The sequence below is a fragment of the Epinephelus fuscoguttatus genome, linkage group LG16, assembly GCF_011397635.1.
Source record: "Epinephelus fuscoguttatus linkage group LG16, E.fuscoguttatus.final_Chr_v1".
In the NCBI taxonomy this organism is placed as follows: domain Eukaryota; kingdom Metazoa; phylum Chordata; class Actinopteri; order Perciformes; family Serranidae; genus Epinephelus; species Epinephelus fuscoguttatus.
This window is the reverse complement of record NC_064767.1, coordinates 26,039,846-26,057,306: the sequence shown is the minus strand read 5'-3', so window position 1 is coordinate 26,057,306 and position 17,461 is coordinate 26,039,846. Positions and strand designations below refer to the sequence as shown.

The 17,461-nt window shown below is 42.9% G+C and overlaps 1 protein-coding gene across 1 annotated transcript in view; it reads right to left on the bottom strand.

The window, feature by feature from the left end:
- The window catches only part of micu1 (mitochondrial calcium uptake 1), a 37,791-nt gene that overhangs the window by 14,394 nt on the left and 5,936 nt on the right, over positions 1–17,461 (bottom strand). The window contains exons 2-5 of the mRNA XM_049599588.1: positions 16,762–16,926; positions 14,637–14,832; positions 11,651–11,813; positions 9,082–9,125 (exon numbers count right to left, since the gene is read on the bottom strand). Coding sequence (XP_049455545.1) covers positions 9,082–9,125; positions 11,651–11,813; positions 14,637–14,832; positions 16,762–16,925 — 567 coding nt within the window. The 5' untranslated portion in view covers position 16,926. The remainder of the gene's footprint in view (positions 1–9,081; positions 9,126–11,650; positions 11,814–14,636; positions 14,833–16,761; positions 16,927–17,461) is intronic.

Sequence of the window (17,461 nt, the reverse complement as noted above, 5' to 3'; positions counted from 1 at the left end):
AAATATCCAAAAATAATAGCCAAAGAGTGGAACCACACAGCATATGCAGCTGATGAAAAAAGAGATCTCAGAGTGTGTCTGGGCATACTAACCAATAAACACACAAACATAGAGCTTTTAGTCTACTCTGATGCAGCCTGTGTCCCAGTCAGGAGAGAACACAATTCTCTGTTTTGGGATCCCACTCTGCAGCAACAGACTTCAGTGCTGAGCTGACAGTATAGCTTTCACTCTCTTGCTCTCTCTCACATACACAATGCGCTATCATACTGTACATCTCTCCAACAAATGTATGATGCAACACTGCACGCTCTCAAGCAGACACAGAGGGATGGCAGTGTGTATATCAAGCTGTGCTGTGGGTTTCACCTTGGCTTTTAAGCCTTCTCCGTGGAGCCTGTGGCTCTGCTGTAAAACCATGTCCTAGCTTCCCCTTCATCCTCCATCTTTTTGTTAGTGGTGCAAGCCTCAGCTTTCCACTGAAGGTCTGCACTGTTGGATGCTCTGGCAACATTCAAAATAAATGTTATACTTACAAAAGACTCCTATTAGGTTACTTGTTTTCCCGGATTCTGAGTCTCATCAGTTTAGTCTTTAGTTTTGATTCATCCTCCCAAAGGATATTACGCCTATAAAAATGTGCTGCTGCAATCACTAAAAGGATCTCAGCTTCATTGGACTCTGTATTTAACACCCATCTTAGATTTTTCCCAAAGCACTGATCTTCAAATGACTGTAAATCTAATTGCTGCAGCACTCAACTTAATTAACAGCTAACGCCTCGTCTGTCAGCGCGTGTGTCTGTTGATCAGTGTCAACTTCCTTGCTGTCTGTGTATGTGAACATGATTTCTTTTCAAATCTCTACCTCGAGCCTGCTCATGTGCTCATACATGTCCACATGTGTCAGCTACACTATGGCCAAGTCCACGGGCTGTGTCCAGATGATGGACTGAACAGCCCAACTAGCCTGTGAGCTGAGGCAGAAACACAGTCCTGACAGAGCTGCTGGCTGAACAGTGCTGATGGCAAGGCGGTCAAATGTACCGCTGTCATATACACACACAGACAGGGTTAAGGGATTTGGTCAGGGCTAATCTCTCTAGTGCACCAGGCGACAGAGCAGCCCTATAGCTGCCCTGGCCAAATTTAAACTAGCCCAAGCTTAAAGAGTCCAACAAATGAGACCAATACGAGTCAAGCACAGCCAGAGGCATGCATGCAACGAGGCTGAATCTCTTTCTGCTCATTTCACACCAGTGCCTAAAAGAGACTTTCTAAGCACACCATTAAGAAGTGACACACTTGAAAACTTGGACTACATAAATAGCTCTTTAGGATTATGAAGAGACCAATGCCAGATCTGTGCAGTGTAGCTGAGTTACAGCTAGCTGGCTAACCTTAGCTTGCTTGCTCCCTGATGATCACTAGCAAAATACTATCTGAGTGGATTTTTAGTTGGCTTGCTTGCAACTATGGTGGAGTGGCTATGGCTCAGGAGGTAGAGCAGGTCATCCACTAAGTAGAGGATCCATAGTTTGATCCCCAGCTCCTTCAGTACATGTGTTGAAGTATCCCTGGGGAAGATACTTAACCCCAAATTGTGAGTGTGTGTGAATGGGTGAATGTGACAAGTAGCGTTAAAGCACTCTGAGTGGTCGGAAGACTAGAGAGGTGCTATACAAATGATAAATTCTCTCCATTTTGTTAGCTTTCTTTTACATCTCAACATAGGATATAAACAACTTTACATAATCACAACAATCACATGACACTGACGGGTTCGTCACAGCTGTGTTAATGAGAAGGGACACATTTCTGAAATTCAGACGCCATTATGTCATAATAAAAGAAAACAAGCAGCTGTTGAAAACAGGCCGCTGTCTGAGATGCGACATAATTCAACACGCTATACTGCAGTCTTCTAACATGGACATTTGGATACTAAAATTATGTCATGTGCCACCCATCCATTTTCTGCTAGCTTCACTTCTGTTATTTATGCTGCTCCGCCAGCACTTTGTGTGGCCATAAGGCTTGGCTTAGGAGCTGACGGCAGCTTAGACTTGGCCCTCTCTAATACCACTGTACCAGCTGCAGTGCTTTGTTATTGATTAGATCTGTGACCCCATCCAACACTGCAGCTGCAGACACCCCGATAACTGCAGAGAGGGAGAAAGGGAAAGTGGATGATGAAAGAAGCGGATATAAGCCACATAGTTTTTGTTAAAGCTTTAAAAATATTAATTATCACACAAAGGACACAATGACTTCTCTCAGATAATGTCATATGACTCTGTTGTCTGTGAGGTCTCCTCTGAGCGCCACAACAAAGAGAGGAATTTATGGGTCCAGGCTGAGCCCTGCCACTGAAGATGAAAAGCTCAAGCTGCAAAAAGAGGAAATCTGCCCCTGCTCTCTTTGACTATGCATTCACGTGTGTGGTGAGTGTGTGTCTGCTTGAGTGATGCCTGTCCCCGAGCGACCTCTCATCTTTTGCACAGGTGAGTCTCGCTAGAACTCGGTGTACTGGAGTGCAACACCAGTGGGGATATGCTGATTTTTTTTTTTTTTTTTTTTAAAAAGAGAGATGTGTTCAGTGTGACGGACGAACAGCACAGAGTGAGCGAAATAGAGGGTGGAGGGGGGCGAGACAAATGCATTAAAAATGGATTAGTACCTTTATGCCACTTTGTGTGATGGGGCAGCTCTGGGGTTATTGTCACTTTGACAGGTACAATGAAAGACGTGAGTTTCAGGGGAAGGGGAATTCAGAATGACCTGCTAGAGGGGTAGAGTCAACCCAGGTGTACACCTGACATTTCTGAATGGTGGCTGAAAGCGCTCAGTGTGTAAGTGCAGAAAACCACACACACTACGGATTCTACACTACTTCCTCCTCCGTCGTGAACACAACAGAAAACAAACACATAACCAAAATTCACTCTTGACCACTCTGATGGGCAAGAGTGAGCATTTTTTTACTTGTATATTGAAAGTACCTTGGGACCAAAACAGCACAGTCTGCACGTGGGCGGGTGTGTGTGTGGGTGGAGAGAACACTGATGTATTAGCTTTCCACCTCTAGTCCCAGGGGTAAGTGCAGCAGAGCAGGTGTACTGTTAATAACTCGTAATTATTCTGGGAGCGCCATCAGAATAATGGACCCTGATGTGGAACGCTCAATAAACAAATTTCAGTCGCTGAGGACTGGCAGCTGTCTCACAAGGGGAGAGGAGGAACCAAATTAGCTGACCAGGTGTACAGACAAACCAACCTCTGATACTGTAGATTAGGAGAGGAGAAAGAGAGAAAGAGTGAGTGAGTTTTTATAGAGATGAACACAGACAGAGAGGGCAAAGACAGTGTGAGAAGATGGAGAAATACAGTGGTGACAGCCCAAACAGCGGCCCCTGGGAGCTTCCTGAGAAATCAAAAAGAGTGAACATGACAACAGTTGGTGTGACAAGAGGCCCGTTTCCACTGGACAAGCCCCCCCTTTACACTCCCTCTGAGTGACAGGTGTCCGCTCTCACTCGTGGCTGGCCACATGGAAGACGCTGCTGCTTTTCGAGGGCCAAGGAATGTAGGAACAGTTTGGATACATTTTAAAATGTCCTGCCTTCAGTGACTCTAAACCATGCTCTACAGATATCATGCAGCACTGACATCCGGACAATCCAGAGGATGGATTTGTGAAGGCTATCAAGCACATCAATACAGCCTTGACGTTAGCTAACAGAGCCATTTCCTGGGTCCAAAAACCACTCTGTGAGGCCACCATGCGCAGAGAGGGGGCGCCACCACCAGCTACTTTCTCTGTGAGACACAGGCAAAAGAGCAGTGCATGCTGGGAAAAACGCTAGAGTGCCAAAGCATGTGGAAAGCTAGAGCTGATATTTCTTAGAAGGGATGAAGGAGAAAAGGTGTGTTTATAAAGCAAGACAGAGGGAGTGCAGGGGAACAGCACTGCTATGATTTGGCATTGACCAAGTTCCTTATAAATGACTCACTTTAGCTGCTCTTTGCATCTCAGCTTTGCAAGACTTGACTTTTAAAATTTACCTTTAAATGTATGTGAACTTTACTTTGAAGCACTGAGCAGTGTGTAAATTATGTAGCAGCGCTGCGGTGTTTAATAATCCCTGTAGAGGCAAAGTATAAAGTATTCACTTTCAATAATTCAGCAGGTAAGGCATGGCACACAGCTGCATCCAACAAGCTATACAAAGGGCGCTGGGGAGGTCTCCTACACATTGTTCGATAACAGTAAAGAGATCGGCTTTGCAAACAAGCGCACACACAATGGGGTGCGTGCCTGCTTCGGCTTTTGACACTCCCCGTCATTATACAGTACACAGGTTGTAACCTGCCCTTTGCTGTACTTGGCTTATCTTCACGTCATCCTGACTGATGGAGGCCTTCAGACCTGCTTAAAGGCCAAATCATTTAGTAGATAAAGTTTATAGGTCAAGGCTCGCTTATTTACACTTATCAACATAAATGTGTATATCGGAAGCATTTGAATCGCAAAAGGTTTCTCCAGTGCACTCTGGTGAAACATTTTGGAGCATCACTGGGAACTAGGAGCAAAGTAATGCTCAAATGAACAAAGTTATACACATTTATGTAGGAGCCATAAGCAATTTGAGTGTCCTGGTGTATGGAATTAACAAATAAGGCCCAGTTGAAAAAGCAAAGTGATGTTTCCTCAAATAAATTTGTTATTTTCCATATAAGGACATCTTAGAGTGTATTATTGTGCTTATACCATGGCCACTTAACCCCAGGCATTAAAGGAAGCTGTATGCAAATCTTCAACCATCTTAAAATATTGTTTAAAAATGGTTGACAATGAAAATGTGCCTTTGCACACTGGGGTTAATCTGTCCACAAGCCAATGAGAAACAGGTACTTCCTGTGGCCATGATATAATCTGCCTTATTTTATGAGAAAATACAGTGGTGGTACTTTATTCTACTTCCATCCGTGTTCTGTTTGACCCCCCCCCCCTCAGGCTGTGTTCAACACCTACCGCATGCATACCCTGTGAGAAAAAAGCTAGATGTAAATTCAACACTTTATTACCAGTCTACTGATTTCTTGTTAGACATAATACACTTTAATGCAAACTTTGGCTGCTGTCCTATCCGCAGTGGTCGCAAACTTAACAGTGGCAGTGACTCCGGTTTCACACTTGCTGAAGCTGAGATGTGGTAAACACGGAGAAAACTATTTACTTAGCTGTTCCCCTGAACTAACAATAGTGAATAGCTAAGCCCTCCATATAACTACAGAGGAGTGAGAGAGTGAGTAATAGAAGTAGAAAGCGAGTGAGAGAGAAGAAGAGGAGAAACGAGAAGGAGGGAGAAGGTAGAGGCTACAAAGTGCAGTTTTTCATTCAGGTGCACACATGCTGCTCGGCACACACCCCATACCTGCCAGAAGTCCTGCAGAGAGGGAGGGGCAGAACGGGAAGGAGACGAGGAGGGAGGGAGACAGAAGAGTAGAGGAAGAGAAGGGGAGGAGGTGGAGGGTCGGGGAATTTGTGGGTGGAGAATGGGGATCAATAGATGGAATGATTGGGGGGGGGGGGGAGACAGAGAAAAAGTAGGGATTTTGGGAGGAGGGGAGTTGAGGACGATGGTTATTCACGAAGAAGGGAAGAGAGAGAAAATGGAGGGATTACTCTTTATGTGAATGAGACTGATGACTGATCAGAGCACGAGAGAATAATCAACAGTTCACAATGGCAACGTCAGGTCACATCAACATAAGATTTCGGCAGCAGAAAGCTTGCCCACATGATCAGGGTGGGAGAAGAAAACACAGAGAGGGAGAGCAATGAAACATCTGGCTGAGCAAACACAACAATGCCATTTAGGGACGTCTAAAATAACTGTGTTACCATGGACAGGAAAATTAAAATAAAACAAACAGCATGAGTCAATATGAACATCAGTAGTTAAACAACCCTATAGAGCATGTAATGTTTACATACAGACTGAACCTGGAACAAATAAGTGTCAGCAGGAGGGACAGGAATAGAGAACAGTGAGAGGTTTATAGCACGTAAACTCTTCACACTCTTCCTCTTAACTGCTGCCAAACTGTATGTATGTGACAAATCCCTCAGTTGGCTTGGCTATTTTTAAATAAAACTATGGGCAGTGGGACACAGGGGTCTTTTAAGAGAGCTCTCATGTTACTCTCACATAATACTGTACACCTCTGCTATCGACCTTAGCTTTCACTGCAGCTTACTACCCAACCCCCAGCTGAAACGCTCCCCTTGTACTCCACCACACCCTCCATCAAGCTCATGATTTACACACTACAGGTATTGCGCCATTATACTTGCCGTGGCTAATTTCATTCATGTTTAATTCTATGCAGGTCTGAGTTTCATGTGAACTAGATTTCACGGCTTCCTGACAGGAAACAGTAATGGTTTATTCCTCCTCCAACGAGCTAGGGGTGCCCATTAATCCAATGAGGAGGAGGCACGTGTCTCTGGGCAAAAAAGGGGTTGAGCAGAGCCAGGGAGGGAGGGGAGCTCTCGGGTCGCTCTGGCCGTTGCAAGGAAATCTCAGGGGACAATAAAGCTAAATGCAGTATCAGAGAAAACCATGTGTCCAGATTTGCCTGGCAAATAAAGGGAGCACGAGGCCTGGAGATATGGATGACATTTACAAGTAGACAAGGGCCATAAGTGAGGAGTGTTCTATTTTGATTTCAGGTTGCTGCCGAATTTCATATTTACTTTTGATTAACGTATAACCCAAACTCTTTAGTTACTACGCTTTAGAAATATAGATGGATAAAAGTTCTGGGGACTTTCACTGAACATAAGGCTTAGAAAAATCACTACTGAGTTGCTGCGGGCAGTAAAAAGGGGAAGTTGTGACAAAGAGTTCTTTCTTTAGCCTAACTGAATTGGTGTGACCACAAAATGGAGACGAGGTACAGACTTACTCATCATCATATGAAGCCTGGGGGCTGATGGATTTCTCTAATGAGGTTAGAAACGACAATCATCACACTTTTGATTAGCTAACTGTAAATGAATGAGGAAGGTTGGCTACTGGGTGTGAGAGATGCTCCCTGGGATCAGTGAGAGGGCAGTAATGGTCACAAATCAATAAGGAAGGAAAGCAGTAATGAAAATAATGATGCTGGTGATTTATATTGATGGGCTCTGTGTTCCTGACTGTGAACAGAGAAATGTTAGCATTTAGAGCACAGAGACCAGCTCCTTTTGAAGTCAGTCTGTGATCATAGTGGGGGACAAGCCTGTGCAAAGTTCACCTGCTGTTATTGTCTTTAAATAGGTCATTATGCACTGGACAGGCCCACTTTGTACATGTCCCTCTTAATGATTAAGTGTGGAGCTGCTCTGTTAAAGAGCACAGCTTCTCTGAGCTAGGTTTACCTAACTGAATGCTTTGTGACTGAAGGCAGAGAGTGAAAGGATCACTGCGTAGGCTGAAAACTATGTAATTAAACCTCTTTTCGTAACTTTGGGCGCTCAAATAATGTTTGGAAAGCAAGATATTCTGATTATCTGCTCTAGTCTGCTGCGATTGGAAAACAATATGAGTTACTGCATGAGAAGCAGACAGCAGAGCAGGACCTTAAGTAAAAACATGAGAAAAGAAAAACAGTAAAAAACATATTCACTTCAATTTTTGCAGAAGGGAGACCAAATTGTCAAAACATACACTGTGAATGTTTTGTGCCGTTCACATTTTTTCCTCCTATAAAACTTGCAATAGAAGTTACTCAGTGTGACACCAGCTTGTGGGTAAGCTATCAACAGAAATGCACCAACAAACAACAAAGTGCACCCAGAAATGCCAGCTAGCTCTCACAGCTGTGTTTCCAACGGTATCATTGGGATTTTCCTATTAATTTTTTTTGCTCTCTTTGTGGACAGAATGGTGTTTTCTATTTGCCACCATCTCTTCCCATATGGCATTTATTTACGATGCTGTGACCTCAATGCCCCTGATGAGTATTTGTTTATTTCCGTGACATTGAGTTATCACCTCAATTTATACATCATTCCAGTTCTATTTATCCGTTTCTTCAAAGTCATTTGAGCCTCAAAGATGAATGAATGTGGCAGTTCTTTGATTTATATTGCATTTCATGTATGTTATTCACAGAGTATTATTTTATAGACACTATTCACAATTTTCATATCAAATTACATTCATAAGGACTGGGGTTCAGCAAGACACTTTTAAAATAAATAAGAGATACTGTGTAATACTTGATTTACTAATGAAAGTATTGTCCACCAGTAAGTCAGTCTACTTGTTATTTTTGACTTTTAATTCCACTTTATTTCAGTGACCGTTCCCTCACTACTGCACTGAATTAAGATCACACTTTTCAAAACCTCTCTTTTAATTCCCTCTCTGTGTATGCATATTTAAAATCCGAGGCATGAACAGATAAAACTTTAACTGAATTCTGGGGATTATAAGGTCTAATTATCAAGTGTAGGCGTCGTTTGCTTAAAGGTTTCTGTATGAAATTAGGATTTTTACTGAATGTTTAGCTTTAACTTGGAACTGTTTCTAGTGAGAACAAGTGTATACTGTGGAAGTAATAACTGGAATATTGTTTTTGCATAGAAATGTAACTGTATTTCAAGATACATTTTCAGTGCTTTAAAGCTCACAAAATTCCTATTCAGCTCAGGTGTATTGAAAGACCTTTAAAACTTTGGCAAATAAAATCATCTTCACAGCCAGACACCACCATAGGTAATTTGGATTAGTGAGAAAATGTGTTTTTTGTTGTGCAGATAAACTGTTTTTTTTTTTGTTGACATTGGCTATTCTGGGAAATAAACCAGAAAATAAAGCTCTAATAATCTTTTATTAGACAGCTTTCTGGGGAAATGCAACACTTATTTACAATATATTTATCACATCCAGTTACTTCAAACTGAATTTATTAAACTGGGATGAAACATTTCTAGGACATAATTATAAAAACTCCCCGCTGCTGACCTCCATGATTGCTAAGTTGACCCTCTATCTTTTTTACCACCCACACACCCACTTCTTACCTTTCCATCATAGCGCTTCAGAATGAACTGATCCAGGCCGAGATCTGAAAAAGGAGAAAGGAAATACAGATACAGAGAGATACACATTGGAGGACAATTATTATAACAAAGGAGATGTGAGGCAGACAAGTTGCACAGCAGGGGCATCAAGATTTATGCCTGGCATGAAGCAGAGCAAATGTATTTACTTGGTGTCATTAGTGAACCCTTCGTAATCACTGACATGTGTTTGAGATTAATAATAGTCATTAACAACCCATTTCCATTTTGCAAATTCTTTAAAACAAACAATCACCAGCATTCAGCTTCGACTCTTCTGATCATCAGTTAGGACAAAGTTCTCAACATCACAAGAAGATCGACTGTGCGCAGGGTTTATATCTGTATACATGGCTGCTTGAATGAGTATCTCAAGATATTTGGTTGGTTGTTAACACATTGAATAATGACGCAGACATATGGACAGGTTGAAAATGAGTCGTCCTCACTGTGCATTGGGCTTTTGTCTCTGTCTGTCTTAGTTACTGTTCTGTGTCATTTCTTTCAATGGAGACAGACATCAATTTGTTTTGTGGCTGAATACAATTCTGCTCCCTGCCAGAGTGATATCACGATATGAAATGGTATGAGAGGATATGAAATATGATTTCTCCCACTGTCTACTAGACTAAATCAAATATACTTCAAACAAGAGTTATGAATTTTGCAGGAAAAAGACAATCCTACCTCCAGACTAATATTATTCAAACTAATAAACCTTATTGAGGCGATTATTTTCTTAACTCTTATGTCAGGCACCACTTCTAATCTGTTAAATGAACCGTGCTGTGCTAAAATATCATATGAAATATTCCAAGAGTCTCACTGGCTCTTGATATCACACCCAAAGACTAGTAGCACTGACCTGCTGAAGCAGTCTCATCAAATCAGATTAACTTTGAGGGTGATGGTTAAGAGTATAATCTCATTAAACTGACCTTGGCTTCATCAGCATTACGGAAAACCTTATCACCTGAGACCTGAAAATAGCCTACCACCCTCTCCTGCAGAGTCAATAATCCTTTCACTAACACAATCAAGAGGTCCCCAATTCAGGGGCTGGATTGCTAAGTGAAGCCAATATTTCTAGACCAAATACTGGTCTACCAAGCATTCCTTACTAATTCACAATCTTTTCTGCATCCTAGTCATAAAATTCACATTTCTTTAAACGAGTTGATAGGAAGGGTCACCTCACAGCACCATGAATATTAGTCTCTGTAAGGCTGGAGCATCAGATTTGGAGATGCTATGTTTACCACAGGGATCCAGCCTCTGAACTGGGATGCAGTTCAGTTGTTGTATCTATGTATGTATCTATTTATTTCCAGACCCTGTAAAAACAGACAAGCAGAAATAAAAAGGTTGGCTAAAACCATCTTATGAGTTTTTTATCAGGCCCATGGCTTATTCATCATCTATGAGCCAGAAATTCTGCAGAGCATCAAAACAACAAAAGCAGACTAATCAGCAACTGAGAGACTCTCATTATTTTTTAATTGACCGGGGAGTCTGTTAGTTAACCCTTTAGAGAGGAGAGTGAAGTGGCTGCCGATGAAGCAAACTGCAGTTTCTCTTGGCTTTTTCATCCGCTTTGCTGAACCTTCTCTTATCCAACAGAGCTCGGCTCATCATTACTTAAACTCCAGTTTGGAAGGGCTAAAGGCAGAATAAAGAAAGGAAAAGCTGGAGAATCATGAAGTAAGGAGGAGAGGTATGGGGTCTAAGAATGGAAGGCCAGTGGGGGCCGAGCTAGGCCAAGTCTAGGGCAAGGATAACAGATGGAAGTGCTGAGGAGAGCAGGAAAGGCAGTGCAGACGTGACAGGCCCAGCTAAGTCCTTATGAAGTGCTAACTGCAGGCGTGCCTCCTTTACTGTGGAAGAATGCGCAGAATATAACAGTCCTCACACACTGAGCATTCAGCCACAGGCAGTGATGGAGGCTAATACACTCCCATACAATAAAATGTTATGCAAATCTAAATGAATTTTAGTGTTGAATAACCAGAGAATGACAGATAAAGACAAGATGGGTGCTGAAATGTGTCTATGCTAAGTTAAGCTCCCCGACTTCCCAGCCCTCCCATTGGCTGAAGATCAAATATCTCTCACTTGCTCCATGTGTGACGCCTGAGATCTGCTCTGGTTTAAACCTGTTAATTGATACACCAACTGCTGCGTCGCAAGTCCCCCAACTCAGCGTGATCGGCAGCCCTGTCACACACACCCTCCCCGCCTCCCCTCATACCGACTGTCATGAGTCCAGAGCTGCTAGGCGTGTGCTAAGTGTCCCTGTAGCTGGATGGAGCATGGGGAGGGGGCTATGTTGAGTAATGCTTTACCACTGAAGTAATATGAACTCTGAAAGGTTGCCAGGGTTTATTTAGGGTCAAAATTCATCTGAAAAATCTGGAGTCTGGAGAAGCAGACCCGAGGAATAAAGAAAACGGCGGGAAAATCATAGAAAAGAACTGAGGCGTGCCAGATGAAGACTAAGCAAAGGCAGTGGAAGGAAAGACAGGAGACTCACTTTCAGGCTGCTTCTCGTTAGGTGTGATGGAGCGGATGAAGTCCTGGGGCGTCATGTAAACCTCAGTGTCTCCGTGCTCACCGATGACCTTCAGCGTGGCAAAGTAGCGAAAAATCTTGTCTGGAGTTGAGTAGGCTCTTATCCTGTTCTCATACTCCATCACCTGCCAACCAGACAAGAACCGCAATTAATGACGCAAAATTTCACACACTAGGCACGGGCACCACTCTCACATACCTAAACATCAACCAAATCAAAGACCCGACGATACTCCAACCCTGTGTGAAGCAAGGTAAATGATCTGAGGGAGAGTTAAGAGAGTGCGGAAAGGGTGAGGGGATGACCAGAATAAAGAAGCAGGTGGCGGCGGGAAAACAAGTTGACAGTCCTGATGGGGAAGTATATTAACCTCCCGACTCAACTATCATATAGTCAAAACAGGAAATAGTGTTATCAGCATCAGTCTGACTAACATCAAGGGACACCGCAGAACCATCACAGCCACATGAAACTGTGGCAAGCACACATAAGGCTGACAGCGTGGCATCACTGACATACTGAGGTCCAACATTTTTGAAAAATACAAAAAAAACCAAACAAACCTAATTTATTCAGCCCTGTTACACACATTAGTCACGTCAATGTTTGCCTTGACACTTTTCACCATTTGCTTTTCAGCAGAAAGTTTCAAACAGATGCAGCATAACTGGGAAATTGACAGAGCGGTGTCTGTTTGGAAGTTGTGCTCAGCCACACATTAATCCACACAGACTGCTATTTCATGTGACACTGAGTGATTGTGTACACTGCACTAACTCCCTGTGGAAAAAGTAAAATGTGTTTTACAGCTTCAACTTTTTGAAGCCGTTATCCACTTCAGTTTGACAACAGAAAGTGAGAGAGATGCAGACTTTGATCAAAGTAGAGCCTTTTCTCAACTGTAGCTATGTTTGCGTGCTTCTGTGTTGGTTCCCCCTCTTTAGCAATCCTTATTGATCTCAAGGGAAATCACCGGGAGCATGGCCCCCGAGAGGCAACCATCAGTGTATGGATGAGAGGTTATAGGACAGTTGTGTAGAAATGCCATAGAGCGTGACTGATGTAAAGCCAGGGATACGCTGTCATCTCTCTCTGGATCTCATCACCTCAGATTTAAGGCTACTGATCTCAGCATCACCCACACTGATGGAGACTCAAGCCCATTCTTTTGAGCTTTCAGCCATTCATGCACTCTCTTTCCATTACAAAAATTGCACATATACAACCAGGGGGGTGAAACTCAAGTCACACCAGTAATTTATTCATATCTTCCCTCAGGTTTTCAAAGATTGTTACGCAACATCTGAGACAAGAGTGGCAAATCACTTTAAAAGTAGGGAGGTGATGCCACTGAATTTTAAAACACACATTAGAGTGAAAATTCCCTGTTGCTGCATAATTTTGCATTTGAGTTATTATTCACAGTCCCCATCACCTCTGAAAAGAAAAAAGACAAAACATATGGAAGGACCAAAAACTCTACTAGTCTACTGAGGGAGCAGGCAACTGAGTGAAGAAAAGACGGCAACTTTGAGGGGTGGGGATAACATTACAGGACTAGTAAAAAGTCGGCCAGTAAGGCAGGGAGAGACAGTGGGAAAAAACCATGGTAGAGCCAGCATATATATGTTTTTGTGGAATGTCATGAAGTCACAGCTTGAACACATGGGTTCAACTGACACGAGGAGAGGGGGGCAAAATATCGGAAATCAACCGGGGCTGACAGTGGCCTATTGGAAAATTTTATGATATATATAGGCTTTAAATTTAATATACACAGGCTAGACCAGTGGCTCCTAACAGGTCCAGCCACTGGGTCCAGATTTCTCCTTTGTCATTAGTTCAAGGTCCATACAGTTCAATACATTTTGCATCATACTTGCATTTGTCCATGTCGTCAAGCTAGTTTGCTGTCTCTGTCAAGTACCTGTCCATTCCTCACTCACTCTACAGCAGGAAGTGGCACTTCAAAATAATAGCTCTGTGCCAGAAATTCAATGTACTTAAAAATAAAGTGTGTTTTTTACAAACTTGACACATTTGCAAGTCAGTTGCGGTCCATTCAGAATGGACTTGTGACCTGCTTTTGGACAGCCACCCACCAGTTGGGAACCACTGGGCTAGACAACGTCTATCACCAGCAGCTCAGCTTTTACTTTTTTGTTTTTTGCAATATACCTTCATACACTGTATACCCTGGTGAAATGTCAGAAAGAAATGAAAAAAGCAGATACTGCCTAAGCCTCTGTCAACATTCGACCATCTCCATTCAAGGGTAGTCTCAGTCTAAAGCACTGACGCACACGCTCAAACTTTTGCACACATACACACACTGAATTTACTTCAGACAATAAGCTTTATCAAACTTTGAGCCTTTATTTGACATGGTGAGTGAGCTGGCACAAACAACCTATTTTTACCAACACACTGGTGAATCCTGCGGTGCTAAAACGTTTTGCTCCCTAGACGTCTATATGCTTTCAGCAGACTGAGGCTGCTGCTGAGGCAAGAGTGATTGCACAATTTTTACATCTACACCCATAAGTCAGATGTACTATTGCATCACATTTTCTTTGAATAGAATGCATGGAACATTAAAAGGTCTTCCACTCTCCTTTTCCCTGGTCCTCCAGCAAAAATATGCAGAGCTACAAACTGTGATTAACTGGCATCATATCAAAGACCCTTTGGTCTTCCTCTGCTTGTCCTTTGTCATCTACTGCCTAATTAACAACAATAAAATCTTACGGGTGGTGCATTTCTGTTGTTTACGACAGCAGCAATGCATGCTGATTACCTTTGTGTGTCTCCGTAAAATATTCTGTCAAAAATATACTTGCGTTTGCATATTGGACATTGATTTGGAAGGCTTTCAAAACACCATTCTAGAGGTGAATTAAAATACTGGACTCACTGAACGGCTGAATGTTTATTGTTTATTGATTACCTTGCGGTCACGGAATCCAGAGCGTGGCTTCTTTTTTTTCCCCTCACCACCTTCATTTGCGTCTTCGTCTCCACTGCTGGCCTCCACCGACTTCTCTGTCTCTGTCTCAGAATCTGCATCCCTTACAAAGTCAGCCGCCTCTCCATCCGGTGAGGGCTCAGTGTGTCGAACAGAAGGCCCTGCATCTGCATATGCTCTAGTTTTCAACGAAGAAACAGATTAGAAACAGATTAACACCTGAGAGACATTTCTGTCATTCACAAAGAAGGTTAAATACTGCAATTTCTCTTTATGTTTTGCTCTGGTACCAAGGAAAATCAGGGAAATGTGTAGCTGACTATGTTTTGCAGCGGAGTATGGACTGTAGTTATGATGCTAAACAGTTAAAACAGGGTGAGAGAATGAGAGAGATTATGCTGCGCTGTGCTTTGCTTGTCTGTGTATTACGCAGAGGTTCACCAAGGCAAACTCCCACTTGACCATTTTTCTGACTAAATTGAAAATTGGAATAATAATAATAAATAGCTGGGTCTGTCTGGGGCAGGCTGAATAATTCAGTTTAACGAGACACAAGGAGAATGAAGCCTGGGGTGAAGGCCTGGAACAGTCTCGTCCCATCAGTCTCAAATGCCCTGAGGCACCATCCATCACTCTGCCTCCTGCAGCACAGTCACTCTGTCCCCATAGAGCTCTCACGTCAACACCCTCTCAACCGCTTTGCTTTAACTAAACAGCAGCCTCCTTAGTAATGGATAGCCATAAAAACATTGTGACAGCTTTGGGGTGGTGGCTTGGCATGTCAACAGAAATGCAGGTAAGCAACTTCATAGGGTGGTTTCCCTAACGGTTGTGTAATGTTGGGGAATCGAATTTGGCGTGTGCTCAAAAGTCGAACTGCTGTCAAATACTGCACCGCAAGCAAATCCAAGTTTACTGAATGTAGATCAAGGTCTGGTCATTTAAAGGCCCTGACACAACAAGCTAATGGTCGGCAGTTGGTCAATGTTGGGCAGCTGGTCAGCGTCTGTGGCACGAATTGGTGCGGTGTGTCCTGCATCTTTGGCCCTCGTTGGCTCCCGTTGGCTTTTTTTTCCCGTGGCTGATTCAGCATATTGAATTGGTGACAGCAACAGGGACAGCAGAGCCTCTCGGTGAATGAGATAATTCTGATTGGCAGTTCAGCTCAGTGCACGAAATGAGAAACGGAAGTGAGGAAAGTAAACAGCTGAAGTCAAAGAGGAGTGAGATCAAAATTAATTTATTACATAAATTCTGATTATTTCTCTTTAAGTCATTGAGCTCTTCAGCAGAAACCTTAAGTGATGGTTTGTATTATTGTTCACTGGCGCACGGTAAATATGCTTTGCGCTTTCAACATTGGGTTGTGCTGTTAATGTGCTAACTGGTTAACTAGCATCAAGACAGTCTTCCGGTTCCCCTTTTGACAAATCCAGACTACTGCCATCTGTTGGTATGGAGTTACTTCCTCTCACGCAGGCACAGAACATTCGTGTTAGCTGACCATCGGCTATAGTCTTTGTTGGGTGTTCACGTGCAACTTTTTGGCAGAGACACAGGCGACATGAGATGATGCAACAGTCAGCTATCATTGCCACTAGTTCTTTGAAGTCAGTTTGGTGTGTCTTGGTCTAGGGACCATGCAAGACATAGGAGCTTGCAAGTCATGGTGTTAAGAGGAACTGTCTTGAGAGAGTCTATATATGTGTCGTTCAAGAGCAATATCTCTGACGTGGTATAAAGACCAGAAAAATACAGCTGAAAAGATGCAAAAATGAAAAACCGGTCATATTAGACTTTTGGAAGTAACAATGCCTTTTGGGGTGGTGACATTTGCTTGATAATTTGAAATATTTAATGACAAGTCAGCAGCAGTCAAAGACAAACTTCTCCATGAAAAGTCACAGTAACATATTTTGCAGTCTTTCATTATTTTTATGTTTATGAATGAATTATTTGAATTTATTGTGTTTTTATGTTTACAAACCAGTTTGCCTTAAATTGGTCCTTGAGGGACAAAAGAAAGTACTTTAAAATTGAAACAGAAGGCCATTATCATTTTCTCAGCAGTACATAGAAGCACACAGTTGTATTATTAGGCTCTTACCTTTTCCAGAGCAGCCCAGTAGTAGCAGAAACACCAGTTACCCCAGCAAGGGCTGCCAACATTAGCCTCCTCCGGCCAGACCCTCGCACTGCCCCACTGTGGTAGCGCCGGGACAACTGCGCTAGCCCCACTGAAACGGCGGACAACGCCCGCAAGCGAAACATCCTGCACAGAGAAAAGAATTAAAGGTGTGGTGAAGCAGCTGACACTCATATGGGGGCCTACACAGGACCGTATTGCACTGAACTACACATGTGAACGTCACATAGAAGCACGCACACCACTACCACTGTGTTAAGCACATTCCTTCTCCAGTCATAAGCTTGGAAGTCTTAGGTAAGGATTTGGAAAATTTGACCAAAAAACTAATTAACGCTCATCTCAGGAGGCGAAGCTTAGAACAATAGCAGTGCACTCGTGGGATCTGTCTTCATACTGCACTGCAGGCAAAACTGTACCTCAAACAGCCAATGCAGCAATGTCTTGGAATCCTCACACACCTCAATTAATAAACAACAGAAAGCGAGGATAAAACTAATTGCCACCACCAAAGCTAAGCTCCAGAACTTCATTTTCAACCAGACTGTTGCTTCATTCATCTGTGTCATGGAAAGATGATTAACAATTAAGCAAGGGACTACTGGTGTGTATCTGTAGCTCCCATGTGTGCAGAAAGCATGGGACAGAGGAGTTCATCCCA